At 40.9% G+C, this 25321-nt stretch overlaps 1 protein-coding gene across 1 annotated transcript in view; it reads right to left on the minus strand.

Annotated features, from left to right (window-relative positions):
• Positions 1-25321, minus strand: part of GRAP2 (GRB2 related adaptor protein 2) — a 40509-nt gene that overhangs the window by 12196 nt on the left and 2992 nt on the right. Inside the window, exons 2-3 of the mRNA XM_027879568.1 lie at positions 3518-3620; positions 315-406 (exon numbers count right to left, since the gene is read on the minus strand). Coding sequence (XP_027735369.1) covers positions 315-406; positions 3518-3595 — 170 coding nt within the window. The 5' untranslated portion in view covers positions 3596-3620. The remainder of the gene's footprint in view (positions 1-314; positions 407-3517; positions 3621-25321) is intronic.

The raw sequence follows: 25321 nt of genomic DNA on the forward strand, positions 1-25321 counted from the left end.
GACTTCACATCATGACTATTCTCCTTCTGTCTGAGGAGATCTAAATGCAGTTCCTGCCACATCCCAGTGACATCCCTCTGAGGAGCAATAACAAAAGACTCACTTGGGAGTGATAGAGAGCATCGAGAACCATTCAGCCCCGAGAGAACAGAGGGTGCTTTGGGGTAGAAATACGCTGCACTGGCAGAACTGCGATGTAGCATTATGGCAATCCTTGCCAGCCTCCAAGTGTGCGTGCACACACACACACAAGCTCGTGGCAGCACCCCGAGGAAATGGGCAATGGTGGTTCACACCGATTCTGTGGCACTTACGGGGGAACATGAAAATCAATGAAGTTCTTTGGAACGTAGCCTTCTTGACTTCGGAGCTCCGCCTTGTACCACTCTTCCTGGGAGCTCAAAACCTGCAACGGAGAGATAAATGGAATAAACGTGTTTCCTGAGAAAGGCAAAAGTAAGCATGATTCTGGCAGAAACCTTGAATTTCTTGTAAGAATAGAAGAGAACGCTACACTTGCTGTACTTCCCAGCCACTGTGCAACAAGGTTAGCGGCTGATGACCACTTTAGAGCAAACAAGCAATGAAAATTCAGAGTAGAATTAGACAGATTGCTTGTTAACCTTATCCCTTCATCTGACTGCCTGTCCAGGTGGCTGGGGGTACTGTCTGAGTGTCTCTGATGCCTGTGAAATGGAAAAACTCAGCTTTGAAAGACTTGATAGGGGTTTAAGTTATTCTCTATGCTGCTTTTAATAGTTGGTACTGGAACATCTCAGATTCTCAAGGGAGAATATCCAAATATCCATGATGGATATGGAGGGATATGCAGCTATATGTGTGTGTGTGTGTTACAACTGCACAGATGTTACCATGTGCTCTCACAAGTCATTTCCAAGAGATTATTTAGTGGGTTAAGTCTTCAGCTGCCCTGAGCTTTGCCAAGGTAGATGAAAGAAGGAGGCAAAAAGTATTTAAAAGACACATTACACTTAGGAGATTGTAGGATAGGAGGAATTCAGTCCATAGCATACACTGGAGCAGCTTCAGGTGTGCTCACATTAATGTTAACTGGACTGGTCCTTAGGATCTTCCCTGATGACCAAGGACTGTCCAAATTCACTGCTCCCTGGCTGATGGCCCCTAATACAGCCCTAAGCTAGAGGAGAGAGGACAGGAATACAACCATGCTGTGATTTTACTGCAAATGTTGTGGTCTTTGGTGTTTTGTTTGACATTCCATCTCCTGGAACAGAATTCCTCTTTATGAAACAGAACATGTTTCTGTTCTTTCTGGTTTTGGAGAGGAGCCTAAAAGCATAAGCCATGACAATTTTAAAAGGAGAAAGCAAGTGGAACAGACTTAATTTAAGATCTATTGTTAACAGTAATAATACTTATTTTGTGAGCCAATCTCATGGTTTTGGGAGCCTAAGGCACATTCTAACTGCTTGGTGTTGGCAACAGGATGTTACTGTCTCTGGGGCCGATTCTCCATTGCCTTCCCTGCCACGTAGCTCTTTTTTAAGCATTTGGATTCAGAAAAGTTAGGGAATAGAAAGCTGTGGAGTTCCCTACTTGTATAGTCACTGCTTTCCTCATGCCTGGGTGCTGGATTGAAGCTCTTTTTAACTGCTGTGGCTGACCGAAGGGGATGATAGGTACTTTGTGCTCATGCTCAGGCCCTGCTCTGTTGGAAGCAAGGTTTCCAGAAAGACCCACCTGCTGTTTGTCACTGCTGGGCTGGCAGGTTTCTCTCAGTGTGTCATCCTCCCAGAGAAGGATGTGTGGGGGGGTGAGAGGGTGGATTTCCTCCTGTCACTGCTGGTTGAGGGCCTCATGTTTCCTGTTTTCTAATCTCTACATCAACACTTCATCTTATCTCCTTCATAAATCAGCAGGTTGTTGCAGGCAGCAGGAGGGGGCTCGTGATGGGGTATGAATGTATGTGTGCATATGCCAGAACAGAGTTGTTACTCAGGGAAATGTACTGCTACTATGGCTTGGGTGGCTAAGGCGTCATTTTGTTTGCCTCAAGACATTAAAGCAAAAGGCACTTTGATTTTTCTGGTAGTAAATTCTCTGTGCCTAATAATAATAATAATAATAATAATAATAATAATAGTAGTAATAGTGTGCAGCTTCCAGTGTACTTGGAAAAGAATCTCCAATTTATAATGATTTTACAGGAAGGGAAACTGAGGAACAGAATGAAAAGTGATCTGGCCAACACCATCACCCCAGCCAGGGATTTGATGGAAGTCTCCTGAGAAAGGTTTCCTGACAAAGAAGGTATCAGTTTAAGGTCCCCAGATAGTAGGGATGTACTGGGGAAGAATTAGGAATAAGAGTATTTATCTGTGCTGAAGAGAGTCAGTGATTTCTCCAGAACCTTCTCTCAGCTCTTTGGAAAAATCTAATATTAATGAGTCTGGATGCCACTTTGTCTAAGTGTCAAGAATTAAAAGGCCAATAAGATAAAAACGGTGGTGATGGAAAAGACGAGGCTAAGATCCAATATCTGATTATTAACTGGAATATCTGGGACTGCATAGGGAAGTAGCAAAGGCTCCCTGGCCTAACAAGAGTTTATATGCCATTGCTCTTTGGGCAATGGAGGAATTAAGGCCTTAGAGAGGAGTAATACTGAAGCATTTTCAACTGAAACAGAATAGCTGGGGGCTGAGAAGTAGATAAATAATTAGGGTGAAACATTGAGTGCCTTAATCTGTGGGACTTCAGTAGCGTTAACAAGAACTGTTCTACCATAACACATGCAAATCAGCTTTAAAGAAACTTTCCTATGCTCTGTGTTGTAGACGATCAACTCTACTTTTGCCATTGCCCCCATTGCCAAATTCCTGCAAGAGCATACGTAACACTCTTGTGTTATAAAGCCCTTGTTTTATAGAGCCCGTGACCTCTTAAACTCTTCCATTATGTGTGTAACAGATTGTCTCATAGACTTTTCCTCTTCTATTTGCAATTGCCTAAAAACCCTGCAGCAACTAACAATAATTACTAACAGTGAAAAGTTAGATTTAAGTTCTATAACAGATGATAATTAGCTTTTAAACAGTTTAAGAGCTGGAAATAAGGAAGATGGCAATCTCTCTGGACCTCACTCATCCCGCCTGCTGTTAGAAATAGTCACCTAAATGTAGTCACTGAGGACTACTTATATAGTCAATGAAAACAGACAGGACCCCCAAAATCTGTCTACCAAAAAACTTGATCTCTGCCTCAGCAAAGGTATTTACCCTTCCTTGCTGACTACCGGAGAACTGCAGGGCAACTGAATCCGTAGTTTATGGACATAAAATCAGAAAAGTGGACACAGACTCAAGTAACCTGGGAACTGTTGGTTGACCTACTGCGAACCCTAAGGGAGATCAGTATTCTGCATTTGTATTCTAGTTTATAGAAGTCTGTCTTCAGCTGTTTTGTCAAGGGTGCCTAGAAAGATCTGGAAGCAGTCTCAGAAATGCTGTTTAGTCAAGCCTAAGGCTGCACTTACCTTCAGCATATCCCCAGCTTGGAAGCTCAACTCATCTTCTCCAGAAGCAGCGAAATCAAACTTGGCGATGGCTTCCATGCTGTGTCTTGGTGGCAGAGCAAAGCTGGAAGAAGCATGCTCTTGTCAACACTTGTGAGTTGCTGGGACTGCAGAGTCTAGCCTCTGGAAAGCTTAAAGGCAATGCTGGGATTTGAATATGGATGAGCATGCACCAACCACTGGTAGACATTAGTTAGTAGACATGGAAAGACATCAGCAGGTAGAAGAGAGGGCATGGATGAGGATATAATCAGCTCATGTCAGAAGTTCAAACAACCTATTGCACATGCTTATTCCAAGAGATCTCTTTCTCTGCAGCAATCTCATGGGAAAAGCATGTATAGACCAACCACTACTCTGCCCAATAAAGGAAGTGACTGTTATGCAACAGAAAAATGCGTTTGTCCTCTGCAGTGACTTACTCTTTATCTCAACAGTGAGACAAACTGTGGACAAACCAAACAGGCTGCAACAAATGCACTTTTTTTTCTTGGACTAGAGCCACATTATTGAAGGTTGAAGGAGTCTTTTCTTTGTAATGGCTTAGCATGGGTGACCACAACTTTCAGCTAGAAAAAACTGTACTCCCTATGATGAAGCAGGCAGAGAGTTAGCTTACCTCAGTGTTGGTAACCCAGGAGCCTGAAATATATTAGACAGCCTGCAAACCAAAGCCTGCTTTTCATCACCAGAGCAATGTGTCAGGGGAAGTGGCAAGATGAGCTTCGCTTCTTCACCACTTCCTGTTCATGTAACTTGGATGCACCCCACTAGGACCACTTCTACAATCGAGAGTTACTGATTTCCCATGGCTGGCTCAGAGACCCCATTGCCAGTAGTGAGGCTGCCAGTGACAAGATGAGAAATAGGTAGGCAGTGCCATGTTAAGCAAGTGCACCGATCGTAGATGCTCTTGAAGCCTTGCTCTTGAAGATGATCAGGCAGCGCTAATATAGAAGTAATTTTTATGATTACTAAGCCAGGATTATCTGGGAACACTGAAGTGTTCCCAGAACAATGATCCTGAAGCCACAGGTTTCATTACCTAACCTCACTTCTCACCAAAATACCCAGAGTTTATGGCTTGAGAAAAAGTATCAACTTGCCTGAACCAAAATATTCGTAACCAGAAAGCCCTAGAAAGAAACTGTATGAACAACCCTAGGTAGGATTAGATATCTGTCTCCTATTAGAACTGATACAAGATTCCCAAAAAGTGCTGATACCGAACAAGCTCCAAAGTTATGCCACTTTAAAATCTTCTTTACAATACAGTTCTCTACAATACCTCCTGTAATCTTTTGACACACAACCCAGGGATTTAACTACCTGTTTAACAAAGATCCAGGGCCCAGCTCTGATACAGTGCAACTTAAACTGCTGAGAGTGAACTTAGAGCAAGTTTGCAGGGCAAAAGTTATAGACAGACGTAGGGCTGTTGGGACTGCACCAGCAGTAGCACAGGGATTCAAGAGAAAAACCACCAATGTATAAAATCTCCGGGGAAAAAACAAAACCACATGAGGTTTAATTGGGACAGTCAGTCTAGCTGATGACCCGTCATGAATCATTGGGGTTATTGAGTTGAGTTGTCATTGCCATCACAACTGACCCAGCTGGTGACTGATGGCAACCATGAAGGTTGACTCTTCACTTCTGATTGATGCCTGCAAAGAATCTTCAGGTGCCTGTACAAAGGTGAGGAGTATGCTAATAATTAGCCTAATATTTCATTAAATCCTAACTAAGTTCTTTGTGTGCTAACTGTAGAAAGCAGTTATTTATTGGCTCAGTTCTCTACTTCCTGCTTGCAGAGTTCCTTTGCGCTTGCCTAAAGATGCCTGGATAAAGCGATCCAGAGGAGGGGTGTAACATCACTGGATATTAGTTCTGAGATTTGTTACAACTCATTTCTAACTGTAAAAAAATCTTTACGTGCTTCCTATTGGATTCTGTTAACACCCTCTTCTTTGCTGCTTATAGGTAAATTTGTATTCATGTGACTGATAAGAGCTACGCAGAACCAAGGCAAAGTTTTTAGTAGTCCACAGAGAGCTCTGCTCGTTCAGCATGAAACTGTTCTGCAGCAAAACTGGGGCTGCTGCAGTCTCAGGACCTCCCAGGTAGGTTTGAGTAAATAGCTCAGCTGAGATCTGCTGAATGCCTGCTATTCCAGCCTGCTGCCTTGGGCTTCCAATATACACAGTATTGAACCAGAACACCCTAAAGCCCAGTGGTGCTTTATTTTCAGTCTTCAGCTTTCCATCTATTCCAAACACTTTCACTCCCTGTTCTCTCTGTTGACTTACTGATGCTCTTTAGTTCTTACTTTGGATAACCTTTGCTAATTAGGCCCACTCTCTGATTGCCCTACTCTTATTCCAAGGCATTGGTGTAACCCTGCAGGTGCAGCTCAGGCCTGATTTGAGAACTGTCCTCTTTTCTTGCATAGACATTTTTGGAGCTTCAGTCTATAAGCCTCCATAGCCAGTGTCAGCGCCTTGCACACTAACAGAGCACAGGGATATTAAATTGAAGAGGAATAACCCTTGAGGGAACTGGTTAAACAATGATACTCTTTCATGTAAGATAACTGAAGAAAAAGACTAAAGGAGAATTACTTTACTAAAGGCTGTTTTTCAGTGTTTTATCTTGCAGTGGTGGCCTGCTGCAGAGAGATCAGAGCCAACAATGCAGATGAATCCTGGAACTCCTAAGTGCAGACCATTAATCCCAGCTTTAGGAAAAGAACACACTTAAAAACAATAAATTGTTTTCATACAAATCCTCTCTTTGATTTCTGTGCCTTACACAGAGAAGAGACAGTGAGGGTTCTCTCTGGAGGGGAAAAGAGAGTAGAGAACCTTTCATTTTTCTATATCCTAAATGTTAAAGGGTCTATTGGAAATGTGACCCCCTTCTCTTAAGGAGAGCAGTTTGCGAAACAGTTAAAATCTTCTCTCTCACCTCCTTTTCAATTTCAGCAATCCCAAACTTGAGAGAGAGACTGGGAGACAGATACCTCTTCAAACAATCTAACACATGGATTAAATGTGCTTTTCATTGCCAGCGGCTGGATTTAGAAGTGTCTCAAATACCATACACAGTGTTGGCTGTGTTGATAAATCAGCAATGCAGTAATGCTCTGGCCTTAAGCTTTTCTCCCTCCAACTACTAAAGCAACACTAGCCAATAATCCTGTCTTTGAACTCCAGCCTACCACTTTTCACCACCTGAACTTCAAACCAGTTCTGTTTTTCTGATCCTGTTCCTCCCTCCATCTGTAACTTGAGAATCCCCACTCCACATGGGTCAGTGCTGGGCCCTCATGAAAACTCCCCTGCCAGGAGCCCATTCTTTCCCTCTCTGCATGTGCGTGACTCCGAATACCACCCCACAACACAGACAGAAATTTGTCGCTATTATCATAACTTACATTTCTTAAGCACCTTTTATCCCAGAGGACAGTGCTGCAGTTTGCAGACAGAGCACCAGATTCTGCTTTTAACTGCCTGGTACAAATAACCAAGGACAATTTTAGACTGCATAATACTGTCTGTGAAAATCCCCTTTGTACAGAAGCCTACACAGTGTTCATGTAGCCTACACAGCGTTCAGAGCAGGATTTTTCAGTTCTGAGTGTGAGCTGACCAGTATCCTCCATTTTGCACTGGCTTTCTGCATGGAGGTGAATTTTCTCTGTGGTTCCCAATTGTAACAGGGTGGATCCAAGGGGCATAAGGCTACTGCAGTTCTGTGGGACTGGTGCAACAGAAGGTTCACAAAAGGAGGAGTGAAAAGCAGCGTGACTTTCAGAGCACAAGGCAGGCATTTTATTTTGGCAGAATGCCATTCCCTGAGCAAGAACATCAGCATCTCTGTTGATGGAAAGTGCCAAGGCCTAAATCAGGTCAGCAAGCAACATAGTCTGAGAGCAGTGTCCCAAAGAGTTTAATACCGTTACCCTTCACCATGTTGGGTCAAAATCCAGCAGTAGCAGTGCCAGGGAAGGTCACCACCTACAAAGAGTTTTATCACTCAGGAATTGCCCAGGCTCAGCCCTGCTTGATCTCACATATTAACATCAGAAGGAGAGCATAGTTATAACAATGTGCTTGCTTATAGGAGCCGCATGAACAGAAGTTTTTATTTCTATGCCTGTAGCATTAAAAATACCACACATCTCCAATCTGAAGCTTTATCCACTGAGGGTTTGCACCAAGATATACAGCAGGAGCTACTGTGTCTTTCTTCGGCTCTTCAAGAACAACCTATTGGACTAATGAGCAGCTGGGGACAGGATTCAACCCTGAACATCTGTACAGAAACTCCAGATGACATTTCAGCAGAAACAATGGAGAAGGGACCTGTTATCTAGAAGAGCTGTGATAGGTAATAGCTTTGTTTTCACCAGCTAAGCCACATACAAGTGGCATGGGAATATTTTGTTCCAAAAACACAAACCTCTTGCCATGGAGTTAACGGTGCAGCTCCACTGACTGTCAGTGATAAGAGGGTTTAATTTATAAGGGAGAACAAGTCACTAAAACACTCAAAACTGCTGCATTTAAGTCCCGGCTATCCCACCAACCAGAGCAATGCATAGCATTTGGGCTGAGCCTGTGTACAAACAAAATAAGCCTCCTAGGAACTGGATTTACAAAACAGACAGACTTTCAGGGCTCTACAACCAACAGCAGTTGGTAAGAAATGCCTCAGACTAGGATGGTGCTTAATCTCCCTGTGGAACCTGGAACTTCTGTGCTAACTCCAGTCACGACTGAGTAGAGTTGAGCAGCAACATGGGAAGCTGGTAAAACAGCAGCCTTAAAGAGAGTAGCACAGTACCACATCATACTTTGAGAGTGTAAAATCGCAAATCTTTGCTGTGCTAAAAGAGTTGGTGTGGAGGACTAGGGTGGTGGGGAAGCACCTCCTTCTGTTTGCCCACCTCTTCCCTCAGTTTCCAGCTGGTCAGATTTGGCTGAGGCACAGGGATTTTGCACACTGCAAAAGCACTGCCCTATTGTGAAAGCTGATAAACAAGATGGCCCTGGGATCCCATGGTCTTCCCCTCCTACTGCGCAGTACTTACTTCTTCTTCCAAACCCCCCCTTTCCTCCTTAGTACCTTTTTGCACACAGCTCCCCCCACTCAAGTCTCAGAACAATGTTCACCCCGTACCTTACAGCAGCTCTCCTCTCCTCTGGCACTGCTAGAGAGCAGGAGGTGTGTTACCATCTAAAGGACGGAAGAGACGGAGAGCTCAGCCCCGATCAGGCTCCTCCCTACAGTGACAATGTGCCACATCAGTAACGGGTCCACATGTGCGGACGAGGACAGTCAGGAGTGGACATGGGGGACAGTGGCACAGAATACTGTCTGTCACAGGACACAGTGATGTGTGGACAACTATCAGTCTCCAATGCTGGAAATATCTGGTACGCCGCATATTTAAAATGGTAGTGTCAGTTCAAAAGGACCTGCCTTTTGCTGCTGCTTCAGCCCTGGGTGGTTTAACAGATGACTAAAGGAGGGTTCTATCCCTCAAAAAGTGCAAGTTCTACCCTAATAAGGAAAACAGAAATAAGCACAGATCTCCTGAGTTAACTGAGAAACCATAAGTTCGTTGAAAAGCATATCTCGAGGAACAAGTAGCTCGAGACATAAAAACATGTAATAAAATTATTTTCAAAGACAACAGAAGCAGGAAGCCTGCCAGAGTGTGTCTGTAAGGCTCACGGATGATTGAGATGTAAAAAGAATGCTCAAAGAAGATAAGAACGAAGTACAAAATCTAAATGAATTCTCTGCCATCTCCATAGGGATCTAAGGAGGTTCCCACACTGGGGTTTTCTTTTAAGAACAGAGCCAGGGGAACCATCTCAAGCTAAAGAACTGGAAGAACAGGTTTTAGGATAAAAATCAGTAAATGAACAAGAGTAAATTCAAGGATTCTATATTTTAGGAATTTTGACTGAAATCTTAACTGAACATGAAATAGTAAAGGCTGAACAATTAACCTGTGGCATGCAATGCAAGACCTAACTCAGCCTTGGTATTAGAAGAAAAAGCAGCAAACACAATGCCAGTGTTTGGGAAGTGTTTTGAGGGGATGCAAAAGGTGCAGGAGGTCTGATTTCTGTATGCCTGAAATTGGTGGAAAGAATAATGAAGAAGAGAATTACTGGCCATGTGAGAGAAATAACATAGCAATTCCCCCTCATATAGCTTTTGAAGAAGGAAGTCATGTTGCACAAACCTGATTGAATTCTTCAAAGGAGCTGATGAGTGTGTGGATATAGGTGATCACTTAACACAAAACTTGCATTTCTAAATCCCTTTTGATGAAGTCTCTCACCAAAGAATCTTAAAAAAGCCCTCTAGGATCTCAAAGAATAGGGGGTAAGGTCCTATAGAGGATTAACAACAGATTAAAAGTTAGGAAACATATTCATAAATCATCTGGAAAACATGAAGCGACAAAACTTGCTGATGAGAAAAAAACCTAGGCTAATACAAATTAAATTACCACTCTGGAAAGACACCTTTGAGTTGCTGTGGATAGTTCTATCCATCAGTGTCAGCTGAGAGGAAGTCAAAAAGGCAGGTTAGGAAGTGTCTGGAAAATGACAGAGAACAAGCCAGAAGGCAATATCGTGTCACTGTACAAATACCTGGGGCACCTGAACAATGCAGAAAATAATAAGAATCATGGAAAAGGTAAACAGGAAATTTTTATCCATCATTTCTCCTAACATAAGCACTAGGAGTTCATTCCCAAGAGTGCTGGGATCTGGGCAGCCGTAGGGGAAGAAGCTCTGACATTTACTGGTCCTGCTCTTACCCTACTTCCCCCCCAGCTGCTGTTGCTGGGCACAGCATCCAGGCTGTGTGGAACTGTAACTTGACCCAAGTCATCCTTTTTTCTGAGCTGTGGTACTTTACCAAAGAACACCCCCATGTGCTAGTCCGAGACAAACGGTCCAGCAGCAGGCTGGTAGGTGGTAGTCCCCACGCACACTGCCCTTTGGGGAGACAATTATCTCCCTGGAATATCTGTAAGTTAAAACAGGGGGAGTGTGAAAATTGCAAAGCACTCAAACTGGTCAGAAGTAGATACAATGAGAACTCCCTTTGAAGAAGATAAGCTCCAATACATTTTGCTGAAAAAATATACAGGTGCAGAAAGCAGGGGGCTGTAAGAAGAATACAGCAGCTAGCTCTTGCCATGTTGTGAAAAGTTTTACATGTGCCTATCAATACAGCAGGAATTTAAATTTCTGTACAGGCAGAAATTGGTGGGACACCAATTCTCACAGTCTTCTTGGTTTTAAGCTATGTGCATTCTTGTGGTCTGTGGACAGCATGACAGATTACATTACGTTACACACTGGAACGACCTATTTTCTCTGTTTCTACCATGATGTGATCTAATGGGCCCCCCAGCAAGAACACTGCTGTGAGCTGTCACTCATGCTTGCTGCCTGACAATGTCACAAAACAATGTCACTGCCTGGATTCCTGTTATGTATCCAGAACTATTCCATTATAATATTAAATCTATTTAATGTCAAGCCATAAAAGATGTGGCTTTCTATACTATAAACAAAACTCTCAATAGTGGCACACTCCCAACAATGAGAAAGGATAGGAAATAGGATAGAATACGGAATAACTCCCTTTTGTTTGTTCTCCATTTCGATATACTCCTCCTCTGTCACAGTTACAGTAACACATTAAGCTCTTCACCTTGCAGAATACATTCACCACAGCTGTGTTGAACAGTATGAAGGAACATCCAGACACTTCAGACATAAGTAACAGAAATACCTGCTTCTGCACTTAGGTGAGTGACCCAAAATAGATGTGTCTGCAAACACGCCTGAAAACTGTCTAGGAATACGGTGCCTCAACATTTTTAGTAATTTCTTGTTGGACTGAAATTTTCAAGAGAAAAATCTTTTTCCAAGACACTTGATTCACTTTAGTTTCTACCTGGGAAGCACGGGGGCAACCAGAAAGAAAACAAAAGGGAAAAGAAAAGGGAAAAAACGTTATTTTCAATAAAACACATAAATATCTTACCTACTATGAATCGTTTGAGTTGATAATATATAAAGAATTAGGTGGCCAGTTTTTGTTAGTCCTCAGTGCAAACTACTTCTCTGTGTTCTTAATTGGTTTGCCTCCAGAAAAGCAAATTGATAATATTGATGATATTGATAACCTAATATTGAACGAACTGTAAAATGTCTCTCCATTTGTTATGGAGAGATGAAATAAACTATAGAATCACAGAGTATCTCAAATTGGAAGGGACCCGTAAGGATCATTGAGTCCAACTCACTGCTGCTCACAGAGCATTGTATGGATGAAGTTCAACAGGCTTGATCCTATGACCACTTCCCTAGGGAGCTTGAATAATAGCTGAGAAAATAAAGAAGAACAATAAATTGTGTCCAGGAAGTTATAAATCGTAAGAGGGAGATAAAAAACCTATTACAATTTTAAAAAGCATCTTGCAAACTAAGAGATGTGGTTCTGCTTCTCCACCTGTTATGCCAACAAGAGAAAGAGAAGTTGAAGTGTGGAAACAAGGAAGATTTCAATTGTTGTAAGTAATTGTTGTAAGTAATAACTCAGTATCTGTGGATTCAGGAGCATCAGGACTGTAAATCCACATAAAGCTGAATGTTATGAATGGAAGCTGTCTAGTCTCTCCCAATCTCCCATCTATTCCTGTTCCCACGTTCAGATATGCTCCATACAGAGCAATTCATCCTCTCGCTGCTTTGCTCTCTGCAAACAGCTGCTCAGGCTGTCCACAGTGACAGGTCATTAGTGGGCACTTATTTTTTTCAAGACTGAGTGCACAGGAGTGGCAGTGCTATAAAAGCTTCTCTGCAGAGCTCCGTGAGCTGATCTGGAAAGAGCTCTGTCCCCATTTGCTATGCTTCCTCTTAGCAAAGATTGTCTTGAAAGCTCCGTACCTTGTTGCTCACCCTCACCTGCAACAGTCCTCTTTGATTTTCAAAAAGCTCAGCCAACAGCATCAGCTGCACAGCTATTGCTATTCTAGTGCTGATCTTGTCACCATCACCATCACAAACCACAGTCAGTTGAGCTGACATGACTACAGACTACTGTGCTTGCACATGTGGTACAACTATTTCAATTAAAGGTGTGAAGCCATTTCTCTTATAGGAATAAGCTTTAACTGTAAGAATACTGTTCCAGTTCTATGGGCGTGCCTGCACTAGGAGAGTGTGCAACTTTAACTGCCTGGTCCCATCAATGTAGCACCATTTATTGCAAGGAGATGGGTCTTTAATCCTGAACAACAGTGTTAATTTGCTATATAATTGATACAATGCTTCCCGTTATTCTGCTTTATTCTGCTAATTGATCCCCAAATATACCCCCTACCATGCCAGCTGAGGAGCATCTCTGCACTTCTAAGAGATTTGTCTTTGGGAATTTAAGGCTATGATCCTCCACTTTTGTATTCTAAAGAAGTACTGGCAAACTTGATGTTATTAAATATTTTCTTCAAATTTTTCCAAACCTGCCAACTTTCTCTTCTACATTCCCTACTCCATAAATCCTGCCACTGAATTATTAGTGCCTCACTAGCAGCTTTTTGATTCTTGTCAGTCAGGTTAGTCTACCTTCTGCATTTGTATGGTGATAACACTGAGCCACGCTTGTGACATCCCAGATTATCATCTTGACAGCAATTACAAGATCGCAAGAACTGAACTGTCACAGAATCGACTGGAGTTGCAGAGGAGGAAGGAGTAGATTACAACAGAGAAAGGGAAGCTTGACTTATTTTTCTTCACTAACAAATGATTCTTCTGGATTTCTGTAGACTTTCTTTAACTGCCACATTGCTGCCCAAGAGTTCAGACGTGAAAAACTGCCTTACAGCTTCTATATTGCCATCTGCTGTGAGGGTACACAGCCAAAGCATGTCTGCTGTGTTCTGAGGTGTCCTGTCAGCTTACGACCATGAACTGTGTTTTAAGGATTGGCCGTTGAGATCAAAGAAGATCCAGCTCCCTGTCAAGGAAGCCTCTGTTCACCACACAGCAATTTGTGCCTTCACTTGGAAATCTGGATGAATCACGGGTTGCATGAGCTGCTGATTTTCTTCTTTGCTGCATGCAAGTGGTAGAGGGAGAAAGAAAGTGAGAGAAAGAAAAAGACTCTTCTCTCAAAAGACATTTGAATCTATTGCTGGAGTGTCCAACAAAACATTACTTTCCAGGATTTAAATTCTGTCTTTGATGAGCATCTTTTGACTCAGTGGGATTTGCTAAGCTTCCATTTGAAGCTAGAGAAAAGTAATCTTGCTCTTTATTTCTTCCCCCTCCCTGCACTACAGCCCTCTAATCATGATAAATATACCTAAACATGCCTGATTAAGCCAGACAGACGATGTGCCCCTAATCTGAACTGATCAGGGCTCTGGAACTGCCAAAGTGAACCTGCTGTCTCTCTATCAGACAGAGCAATAAGGGGTCCGTAATGCAGCTCCATTAACTGCTTCCCACAGAACGAATTTCCCTGACTGCTCTTAAAGAGCAGACACTTGAGGAATGCCACCTGATGGGAAGTTGCTTTGAATCGTCTTTTTTGGCACAATTGTCGAGCAGCTCCTTCTCAAGCTGTCCAGACAAACAACTAAAATATGAAAAATGTAGCCACTTCCTTCTTTGCTACTTTCTCTTAAATCTCCTCATACCTTATCTTGCTAACTGCCTCTCAATTTTTCTCATCTTCTCTTGGTAAGCTTCAGCACTGACTGATACGTGTTGTACTGCAAGTGTGCGGTTATCAGAAAACCAGCCATGTTCCCACTGTGCATGTAAGCAAGGGAACTGCTTCTGTGTACAGGTGGAGCTTGCACTCCATGAATTCACAAAATTTAGGGCCGCAACAGACTACTATTATCAATACACCATATCAGTATACCAATGAACCATGTGTGTTTAGCAGATCTGCACGAATATTGGAGGTTCACTGGAGGATAAATGGATGTAGACCAAAAAAGGGCAAAATGTACATCTCTGAATTTGTTCTGGAATCTGTGCACATGTACATACCTCTGCTTTTATGCTGGTGTAGCCCTTTTCAATCTTCATCCTCTGAAAAGATCTACCCTTACTAAAAGACTGCAGTCAAGAGGGATCAAGTGGGCTTCAGACCATGTTTGGGCTCTGTGAAATCCTGGGACTACTTATCCCGAAACTGGTCTTTGGTATAATTTCAAGTACCTTCAAAGCTTCTCCAAATTGCACCAGCTGTGAACAGCTCTGGGGAATTCTGCTAGCTGCAAGTCAGATGGAGAATTGTACTTCTCAAATCAATCATACGAGAGACTGGGATGAGGAGTGACGTTATATTTCAGACACATATCCTTTCAGGGAGGACTTTTCAAAAGCCACTTCCAAAGCAAAAGAGTCAAAACAGAATCAAGACTCTGGTACTATCAGACTTGATTAAAAACAACCAACCACAGACAGTAAACCCCACCTACAATTAGATCAAGATGTTCCAAGGTGCTTTCCTTGTATTTGGGTATCTAAATACGGGAAAGAATACTCAAGATTCATTATCTCCAACTTTGACTGTCAGGGAGGGGATTCCAAAAAACAGTAGTTTCCAATATCCTGTTCTGTAAACCTGTGCTCTTGCACTGTAACTAAGAGCTGAGGAATTCTGGTGTTCGTGCAGGTCTGCACATGAATACGCACTGGATGTGCATGTGAACGGTAAATTCCCTTTGTCTAAGTGCAATCATGCACTTTGCAATGTGAAATGGAAATCTAGGAAAAAAAATCCGTAAATATTTCTGTGAAAATACAAGTAAATTCACCTTATGTCACTGGTTCATTTCCACAGCAATACAAACTCCTCTTTTCTATGTAATAGATGAAAGATGCAACAGAAGGCTATTTTTTTTTTTTTTTATCTCTGGGCATAGCCCAAACTAGAGAATTCATTACATTAAAGCATCAATCCAACCTAGTAAAAATAGTTTTTAATCTTATATTGGACTCTATATTGGAGCAATATATTTGAGTGGGATATGTTAACAAAATGTTATGGAAATCTGCTAGTGTATACTGCTGGGTACATAATACTATGTTTCCAATCAGCTACTGCATGTTTCTGTGATAAGGCCAGCAGATGAAATTTTCTGTAAAATGTGAAGAAAAGCAAAATCAGTGATGCAACTGCTATTTTCCTTGCTATTTCTTTTAAGATTGATCCTGCCATCACAGATAATTGTGCAAAATTGGGAATTCCAGTACTAAAACGACATTGTGTGCCGACAGATATGATTTAGCACAAAAGTAAAACTAGAGTTAGCTCAGTAAGAAAAAGTAGTTTCTTTTTCCTTTTAATCATAAATCTATTTTAGTGCAAAATCGCATCTGACTGCACAAGTTTTGGTTTTTGTACTGAGAAGTTTTTCTTGCCTCTTTTCCTTTATATATTTTTCCTCTCCTCTTGTGCTTTTATGAAAGAATGAAATACAAATGTCTAGTTCAGCATACAATTAGCTATGATACTGGAAAAAAAACCATGGGAAATCTGACAAATAGGTTTTTATGTCCCTCTTATCGTGGACATGTTATACACGATTTCAGCTCACAGCCACCTTTGTTCTGAGAAGAACTGACACACTGATACACACAGAAAGCTTCACATTTAAGTGAGGACAGAGAAATTGAAATGCCACTAGTGATATCTGCTTTGTGGTATAATGAGGACAGTTGTGACACCTTCATTGCATAATGTTACCACTTGCATATTTACCTTCTGAGCTGCTCTGTTGTATTAACTATGTTTTTTCTGCTGAATGGGTCTCTTCACAGATCAACTTCCATTTAAACACAGTACCCCTATCACAAGGCTTAAGTGCTGCGAAACAGTCTTTCTATAAATTTGCAATAAGCACACTGCATCCTCATTTGGGAATGGTTCTGAAAGGGTTTTAAAAGAAATCAATTACAATAAGTCATACATTTGAAGATGCAACTCCAACAGTCAATCCAACTTTTCTTCTCATTATAAGACAAATGTGAATGCCAGCTTGTTACTATTCCTAGGGTTCTCTCTGCACAGTGATCGTACCATTTTAAGTAGAAGTGTGGAACATATTTCGTGTTTGTCAATGCATTTTTTAGTTCACGTGTATTATGATACCTCTGAAATTTAAGTGCAGCAGCAGTTCCTGAATGATTTAACATGCAGACATTTTTACTCTGAATTAGGAATAACACATTCTTGTTTATCTTAGTCCATAATGGAACTATATAAAATTGGAATGGGTTCTCATTATCTGGAATAAAAATATCTGGGTCATACCATGATGTAAGAATATTGGCTACTGAACTAAAATGAAGCCTGAAACTTAATTAAACACAAAAAGTTCCTTATATGTTGATCAAGTCCGACATTTCCCCTTCCCATAGTGTGGGCACCATCATGGCAATGAGGCTCATTGGAAGCTCTCTGCATAACCCTTGTACACCCTGCAAAAATAATCACGGTCCTACTCCTTCAGTGAGCAAGTAATCGATTACTGCTCTGCTGAAGGGAACAACACAGCCTTCAGACTACTCGGTAGATTGCATGTGGCAAAAAGGGAACACTGTGCAAAGGGTGTGAATGAGTCATTCGACATTTCAGGTTGACTGATTTAATTCTGCTACATTTATTTCTAATCTTGATGTGCTATCCATATTTGCATGTTAAGCAGGATGGGAAGAAAGAGATTTAAATAATACTACAATAAGTGCATGGAAAACAGCAGACTGCAGATGTGTGAGAATGTGGTATTACCTGCGTGAGTGGGTGAACACAGTATCCTGTGAAGTGCCTCTTCTACCCTCATACAAGAGCAGGCACTCTACATGCAAGCCTGGACATATCTCAGCAAAAGTATATTTGAAACGTGTATCTCTAGGGATCTGACTGTAAATGAAAGATGTTCATTTGCAGTATGCCTGAACAGAGGAACAGAGGTCCCATGAGCATACTTCAGGTGACGTGTGTGTTGTGTTTTCTTTGGCAAATACAAATCCGAATGAGCTTGTCTGTGTACACTTCACAGGTAGGAGTGTGTGCTCTGTGCATTAGCAGTAAACCATCTACTTAAAGATTTCCAAGGAAAGGATACCTGGCACCCTCTCAATGCATGATCTGGCCTAACACTGTGCTCTTTCACTCCTCCTCGTACTTCCATTTCAAAGTGCAAGTTTGCAGGGAGTCTGACATTTATAGCTCACCCTTAAGTCTGTTTGATCCCTGCATATTTAGCAACTTTAAGCATTAAGCCACTTTAATGCACAAGATCACCTCTGAGGCTTAGGAGCCCCAGTTCAAGCACTTGGGCTCGAAACTTTGGACAAAGACACCGACTTAGCTCTCATTTAAGAAAAATGCACCTATCCAGATGGAGACAAAGATTCTGGTGAAACGCCTCACAGGAGACATTTTCTGAGGCTGGAGAGGCAAAGATATTCTTAAGATACTTCATGAGATATTCAAGACTATGGCGTTAGGACTCAGTGCTTTAAACTGAAGATAGAGAATCTCGCTCTGAATATAGAATCAGTGGGTCACACATGAACTTATTCTTCAGGAGATGAAATATCAGCTGGGTGGGACAAGCAGAGTGCTGGTATCTTGCCTCAAACTAAAAAGAGTCTGGCTTGGTTTTGTACAGAGCTAATGATGTATTTGCATCCAGAGGAACAGATCTGCAGCACGTTGCATAGGTAAAGGGCATCACCAAGATCTACACTGATTTATTGTTTGGTTGGTTGTTTTTCTTTTTTTTTTTTTTTTTAATGTCCAAATTATGGTGTCCTTGAAGTTTTTAAGATTTGCTAGCTGCATAAAGCACTGCAGATCCTCCCTCCCTCCCTCCCACTCTGCAAGTTATTGATACCACACTCAATTAACCTTAGTGAGTGAGTATAGAATGCACATTGCCTCTCTCAGTTTCAGTAATTTTTGCTCAGTGACACAGTTTACGCACAAACCACTGAATGGCAGTACTTAAATCTCCAAATAAAACTGCTTTAATGAAAACAAAAGTGCACATTCATGACTCCTGTATTCATATTAAGCCAGGTATGCTTCGTTATCTGAAAGCCTAAACATTGAGCCTAGTCATTGCAGATTCTGTCCCATTAAGTAGTGAGTGTAAAACTAGTTCAAAAAGTTTAGAGAAAATGTACTCTTACATTTGTTTGTGTGGAAACTGCAGGTTTATTATTGTAATTCCAACTTACCCACTGTGCTTGTATTGGCTTTGTATAGAAGATAAAATGGAATGAGAAGAAAATCCAATTTTTGTTAGTGAGTCCACTCCAAGGCACACTTAGTGAGGTAAAGGTCTAGCAGCCAGTGGAACTAGTGATAAAATTAGGGGAGACAGCTACAAACCAGTTCACAGATCCCCTGATAATTGGATTTGGTCCCACCAGCTCACTTACCCATGAGAGTATGATTGTTTTACCTTGGTTTTGTTGTCAGGCTGAGAAGAGGGTGTGTACATATTTAAAGCAGCCAGCTGTTGCATTCAACATTATGCTTTATGAGGGGAGTAAAGTATGCTATTTCTTCCACAACACAATAAAACGTCATGCACATTTGTTCCTACAGTTACGCTCCAGAATATGCTATGGTGACATCAGTGTTGTCATCTAAAAATCATCTCATGAAGAAGAGTTGAAAGCAAAAAAAAAAAAACAAAAACCAGGGAATTGATATCTTATTGACTGTCTGTTGGACTAGTTGTTATAGCTCTGTGTTACATCTTTTGTCCTTACTCTTTCACTGTCTTTCCTATTCATAAGGCAAATTACGTGAAGCAAATGGTATTCTGAACAGAAACCAACAGGTCAGAGCTGTTTATAGAATCATACAATAATTAGATTAAAAGGGATTTTTGGCAATCCTGCAGTTCAAGCCCCTGCTCACAGCAGAGTTAACTTTGAAATCGCACAAGATGAGAATGTAACCTCATTTTTCTACAGTGACTACTCTAAAGAAACACAAGTCTTATTCAGGCAAGTATATAAATTATGCACACACCGAGATCAAAGACATATGGAAAATAATTTAAGTTGGAGATCTGCATTAAATGGTTTGAGATTTCCTTTCAGTTTGCATTCATAGATGATATTGACTTCAGTGCTAGACCCCAATTATACGGCTGCATATTATCAAAACACACACTGAAATGACGCTAGCTTTACAATCATTATTTCTTGACCTCTGTGTGCTTAATATCCTCCTTATGTAATTTCAGAAAACTGATTATTTGTAGATGGAATTCAGAAAACAATACAAAAGAGGAAAGAAGTGGAATATTCCAAACTGGGAAAAAATTTACTAGGAAAAATGGAAAACAGTGTAAGTCATGTACCTCATACAGCTTTCAAGAGGGTGTTCCTCTTCTACACACTTCAGAAGACCTGCAGAAGAAAGTTTTGAGAGCTACAAACTGTAGGAACTGTGCCTGTCTCACCCTTCAAGATGCACTGTGAACGTTGGTAAGGGCTCTGCAGTAAGAAAACTACCAGTGGCAAGAATTACTCATCATAAGATTTAAACATGCTACAAGGAGATTTAACCCCTCAAAACACAGATTAATATGGTTACTTCCATGATGAATGAGGTGAATTTTATCCAAATTGAATATATGTAAAGATATTAGCAACACTGTAATTCTGCTTCCAGGTTAAAAAATTCAAACCTCTATTATACTCACTGCACTTCCATTTTCTGCTGCAGTCTCTGTCAGTTTGTTCTGCTTATATCTGACTGACTTGTGGTCAGATTTAAGGACTACAATGTTCAGATTCACCACTATTGCATATCTTGCTGTATTTGATTATGGTAGGCTGTCTTGAAGATGAACCTTGCTTTTTAGTTTAGCATTACAAAAATTATTATATTTAATAAAGTGATCATAGTTGTAAAAGAAGCTAATCTCCAAATATCCACAAAGCATTCTTTGAATTTGGGAATACCGTTTTCTTGGTTGCTCTCTCTGAAGGTGGTTGGACTTTGGTCATCTCTTCAACTTACAAAGGAAAGAGGTAAATGCTCAGAGTTTCTGAAGCTCAAGTCAATTAAGCATCTAAGATTGCAGAGCAGAAGTTGATGCATTCAAAACCACTTCCTTAAAAATGCCAAGATTTTGACTGAACAGGGGAACAACATTTTAAAAGAACATTCTGCTCAAAAGCTAAAGAGCGTTTCAAACAAAAAAAGTAAAATTAAATATACAAACAGAAACTGTTCAAAATAGCAGTAATTCTTTAAGAAATCAACCACTGCTCACTCCAAGAGATTCTCAGTGCATTTCACAAATCACAAATTAAATTCAGACTCACTTTAGATTTCTGGTATCCTGACAGGCTCCAGCGAGGGGGTTTGCAGCAGCGCTTGGCAGGGGCCACACACTGCTGTAGTTCCTCCCTGGTGTGTTTTAAAGGATTATAACTGCTTCTTTGTCTTTTCTTGCTAAAACTACCCAGCACTTTAATTAAGAAGGCCTATTATGAGTTCTTGGGGGGTTTTGCTGCAGCTTCACTGAAAATAATACTTCTCTGGACAACCCTGGTATGGGTTAGCTGAGTTTGTAAGTCTGAATGTTAAAATATGATGACTGTGTGCTTTGACCCCAGCTTTACCCTAGAGAGTACTTCCAGTTTGGCTGCTGCTTTCCCTGACTCTGTATCCATTCCTTCACCTAACAATGAAATCCTTTCCCCAGTACTTTTCATCAGTGCACAGCGGGTTAGGAGCAGCAGCAACAACTGCCCAATTAAAATTGAAATGTCAGATGTGCAGAAGGCAAGCTATACTCAAACTGATCTGCCTGGGCCATCAGGGCAAAACGCCTTTAGGCTTATGCAATTAGCTGAAGGGTAATTGATGACCACAAGCAATCAACCTACAGTTGTGGGTCTCATGTGCAAGAAATGTGCTAAGGCATGTCATTCAGTATTGACTCAGAGGAAAGGGCTTGATTCTGTCTGAGTCACTAACACCATCTCCTGAAACACTGAGGGTTTCCTTACAAATCTGCCTGAAACTACCAGCTGAAATCACAAAGTGCTCAGAAGACTCAGAGCAGTGACTACAAGTGTGCTACCATTCCCACTGCCTCTGTAAGTTATGGTATGCAAAGAATGGTAAAAACTGTTTAGCTGGATGCAGAGAGGAAAGGATCCTTCAGGTGAGAGCAGAGCCCTTGATGATTTATTAGAGCAAGACAGTTATAATATGGGTAAAATCAGGTGTGGAGACCTTTGAGGCACTACTGAAGAGATAGAAATCATGCCAGAAAAAGGAATTCTTATTCTGGAGTACTAATAGCTACCTGAAGAATTGTCCTGAAGCAACTGCCTGGGAGAGCTCCTCATTCAAATAAACAAGCCCTTCATCTTTCCTCCCTTCTACTTCCTACCTTTCTCTTTAGAATGGAGCTTGCTGAGGCCTGGGTTTTCTTCCCCTATGATGTTGCTTGCACCTCAAGAACTGATGTGTTTAGTCTCTCTTTTTTTTTTAATTTTTAAATAAAGACAGCTACTGCTTATTAAATTCCCAATTAAATCATTACCTTGATGTACCTGTTACAGCTACTTTCCAAGGAGGCACATATTACTGACCGCAGATAGCCACAGTGTAAAATCCCCTGTGCTTTTTCCTCCCTGAGACAGCACATTAAGGAATATACCTGGAGTAAACCTCTTGAATATTAAAGCGCTGCTTGTTTTTGGCAATGAAGACATAACCTCTGTCAGTACAAAGCACCCAGTGTCGACAGTGTCTGAAAGTCAGTTGAAGCCTTTCTGTAAAAGAACTAATTAATAATAAAGCTCAGGATGCTTGAAGAGCTGACCCTCAGAAGACCTGGACAGTTAAGAAAATATTTCTACACTCATTCTGCATTTGCAGTTATTAATGAATGATTCGTTTCTACAGACATTATCTTGTGATTGCTTCAACCCTGTTTGCCACATGGACCTCAACAGTCAAGGGAAGCAATCAGGACGACAAAAACCAGTTAAAAAATAAAAATAAAATTAATTAGTATGTACTATGGAGGCACTTGGCATGTCTGTGTACTTACAGCTAATTTGAGTTTTGCATTTAAAAATACAGCTTTGGTGGTTTTGGTACCTATGAGAAGCACAGAATACATTAGGAATTACAGCATTTACTGTAAGGGCACATAATTTATTTCTCGAGAAGTTACAATTAAATCTATTAATTAATTTACTAAGTAAAATTATTCTTAAATGCAGATTTTTTAAGAAACTTGACACTTTGGGTTGATATTTTCCTTGTTTCTGTAGCCTTAATAATGGATTAGTTAATCTAGTTTTTTATTCTACTTAAAGATCACAAAAATCTTGCATAGACAATGCATGAAGATTTTTCAAGAACTTTTAAACTTTATGATAGTGCTTACAAAAAAATCTCCATTCGAAAAAATGCTCAGTGTTTAATGTATTCCTTAAGACGGTGCTACAAATGGAGCCTTCAAGACACCTGAGCTGCCCACAATTAGAATGGTCCTTTCAAAATGTTCGTCACTTCACACTGGGATTCTCAGGTGCCAGTAGAGCCTCCACCATCTTTCAGCAGGGACAGTTGGCTTCACTTCTGTTGGAAACAGAGTGAAGCAGCTGCTGCTTGGAATGATGAAACTCTTCCTGTGAGCAGCAGTGTCAACCCCACTGAGAACTGCCTTGCTGCCATGTCGTGGGAAAGGAAAATGTTTGCCTGAACATCATTTAAAGCTAATCTGACAACACAAAAATCCAGAGGCTTTTGTTATTGAATGGGCTCATTACTGCAAAAGGAGAAGGGAGTGTTAAAGCATTTGGGCCTGTAGTACAGGTGTCATTGCTTAGTATACAGGAGATAGTGATACATGCTATACCAAATCAGTAGGCAAAGGATGCAAGTACAGCACATGGCCTGTGCTGAAGGTAACGACATGATTATGACAACGCTGATGTAATTTTTGGCAATGTAATACTGCATGTCGCTTCATCCTTTCTACTAAGAATGTGAAAGTACTCGATGGCTTCAGTGTATTAAGATTCACCTTCTGTTCAAGATGGGAAAGTATTTTCAGACTAGATTCAGTTCTCTTTGACAGCTGAGAAGACTGGGAGATTTTTTTTTGTTTGCTTTGATGAATTTAATCTCAGAGATCTGTTACGCTGTTAGAATTATCAAGAAAGGACAATCCAACCAGTGTAATGATAATACAACTTGAAACTTGATAATACCACTTGAAACTGTAAATTAATCACCCTGATGTTAGAAAGCGTTTGTTCCATCCCTTTGTAAAGCTCTGCATACTTGGTTAATAGAGGGTTTGGTCACCTTTCTCAGAATCAATGTGTTTTGACCACTATTTGGGGAGCATACTAGATGAGACAGACAAATAGTCTGATGTAGTACTACAAATGCCATATACAAACACTCAGAGAGAATGCCTCTAGTTTCCTGGCCTTATACACTCTACACTTCCACATGAAAAACACTTACTGGGGCACGATTATGCACAAAGACAATTTTAGGAGTTGTTTCACATCCCTGTTCAGATTGCAGGGTTATGGAGTGCTTCTCCTGTGCCAGAACTCAGCTGTATTTTGGAGTGCCTATGACCTGGAAATATGAAGTTGTTTATGTAGCTAGGTTTTAAAAATATAAAAGGAATGCCAGAGCTCTGAGGGTTTAAGTTTGTACTCTAAGTATTACTGGTGGATTTTTCATGATGAGACCATTAAAAAAAAAAAGGGGGGGGGGGAAGGAAAAACTAGAAAACACAAGGCATAGAATGCCTTGGGGAAAAAATGGCATGTTATTAGTACTTTACACTGCTCCAAAAAGATAAAGCTGTACTTAAAAAAAGATTAGAGATGGGGAGAGGGAGGAAGGATGGATCTTGGGAGTTCCAAAAGAGGAAAAAACAATTTATGTGCCAAAAATTGGCATATAATGTTCATTCAGGCATTCTAGTAATTTTCTTTCATCTCATAATATTTTGCAGTACTGACCTCTGATCTTAGTGCCAGGATAATGTGTCCATTCTTAGCAAGCTTATTCCTCAAAGGTTAGTCTCCTCTGGTTAGATGTTATTTAAATGGTACCTTAGCATGGTTCTCTAATTAGCAGAACAATTAAAAAAAGTTATGGCTACTGGAAGAACTCAGACCCTTCCAGGTTAATTTTTTTTCATTCTCATATATCCTTCTAGAAACAGTATTTACAGCCACTATGCTTCAGAGATAGCATTCTGGGCTAAAGTCAAAAGAAAAGAAGATGCCCTTCCTTTCTCCAAGATTACCTAGCTGGGTTGAGTTCAATATCCCTGGGACAGTAGTGATCAGAAGCATTTGAGTACAACATCAGCTAGAATGGATGTACCATGGGATTCAGTTTGTGTTTTGAACCATGAAGACTCTAGGACGTACATTTGTTAGCCTAGCTGCTGTCGCTACCAATTTTACTCATGTTTGTGCAAGTCTCTCTCCCCCCTTTTAAAAAAGTGCTCATTTGGAATAGTATTCAAAATGAAATTCTCACTATAAAATGCAGAAACAAGACAGCCTTGTTTGGTGATGAAGGAAGATCAGGAATCCAGTTTCCAAGCCCAGCTCAGCTAAAGTTTTGCTGTGCATCCCTGGGCAAGTCACTTCACCT

Source organism: Empidonax traillii, unplaced genomic scaffold (assembly GCF_003031625.1).
Source record: "Empidonax traillii isolate 1590-97213 ecotype Southwest subspecies unplaced genomic scaffold, ASM303162v1 scaffold55:size2822071, whole genome shotgun sequence".
NCBI lineage: Eukaryota > Metazoa > Chordata > Aves > Passeriformes > Tyrannidae > Empidonax > Empidonax traillii.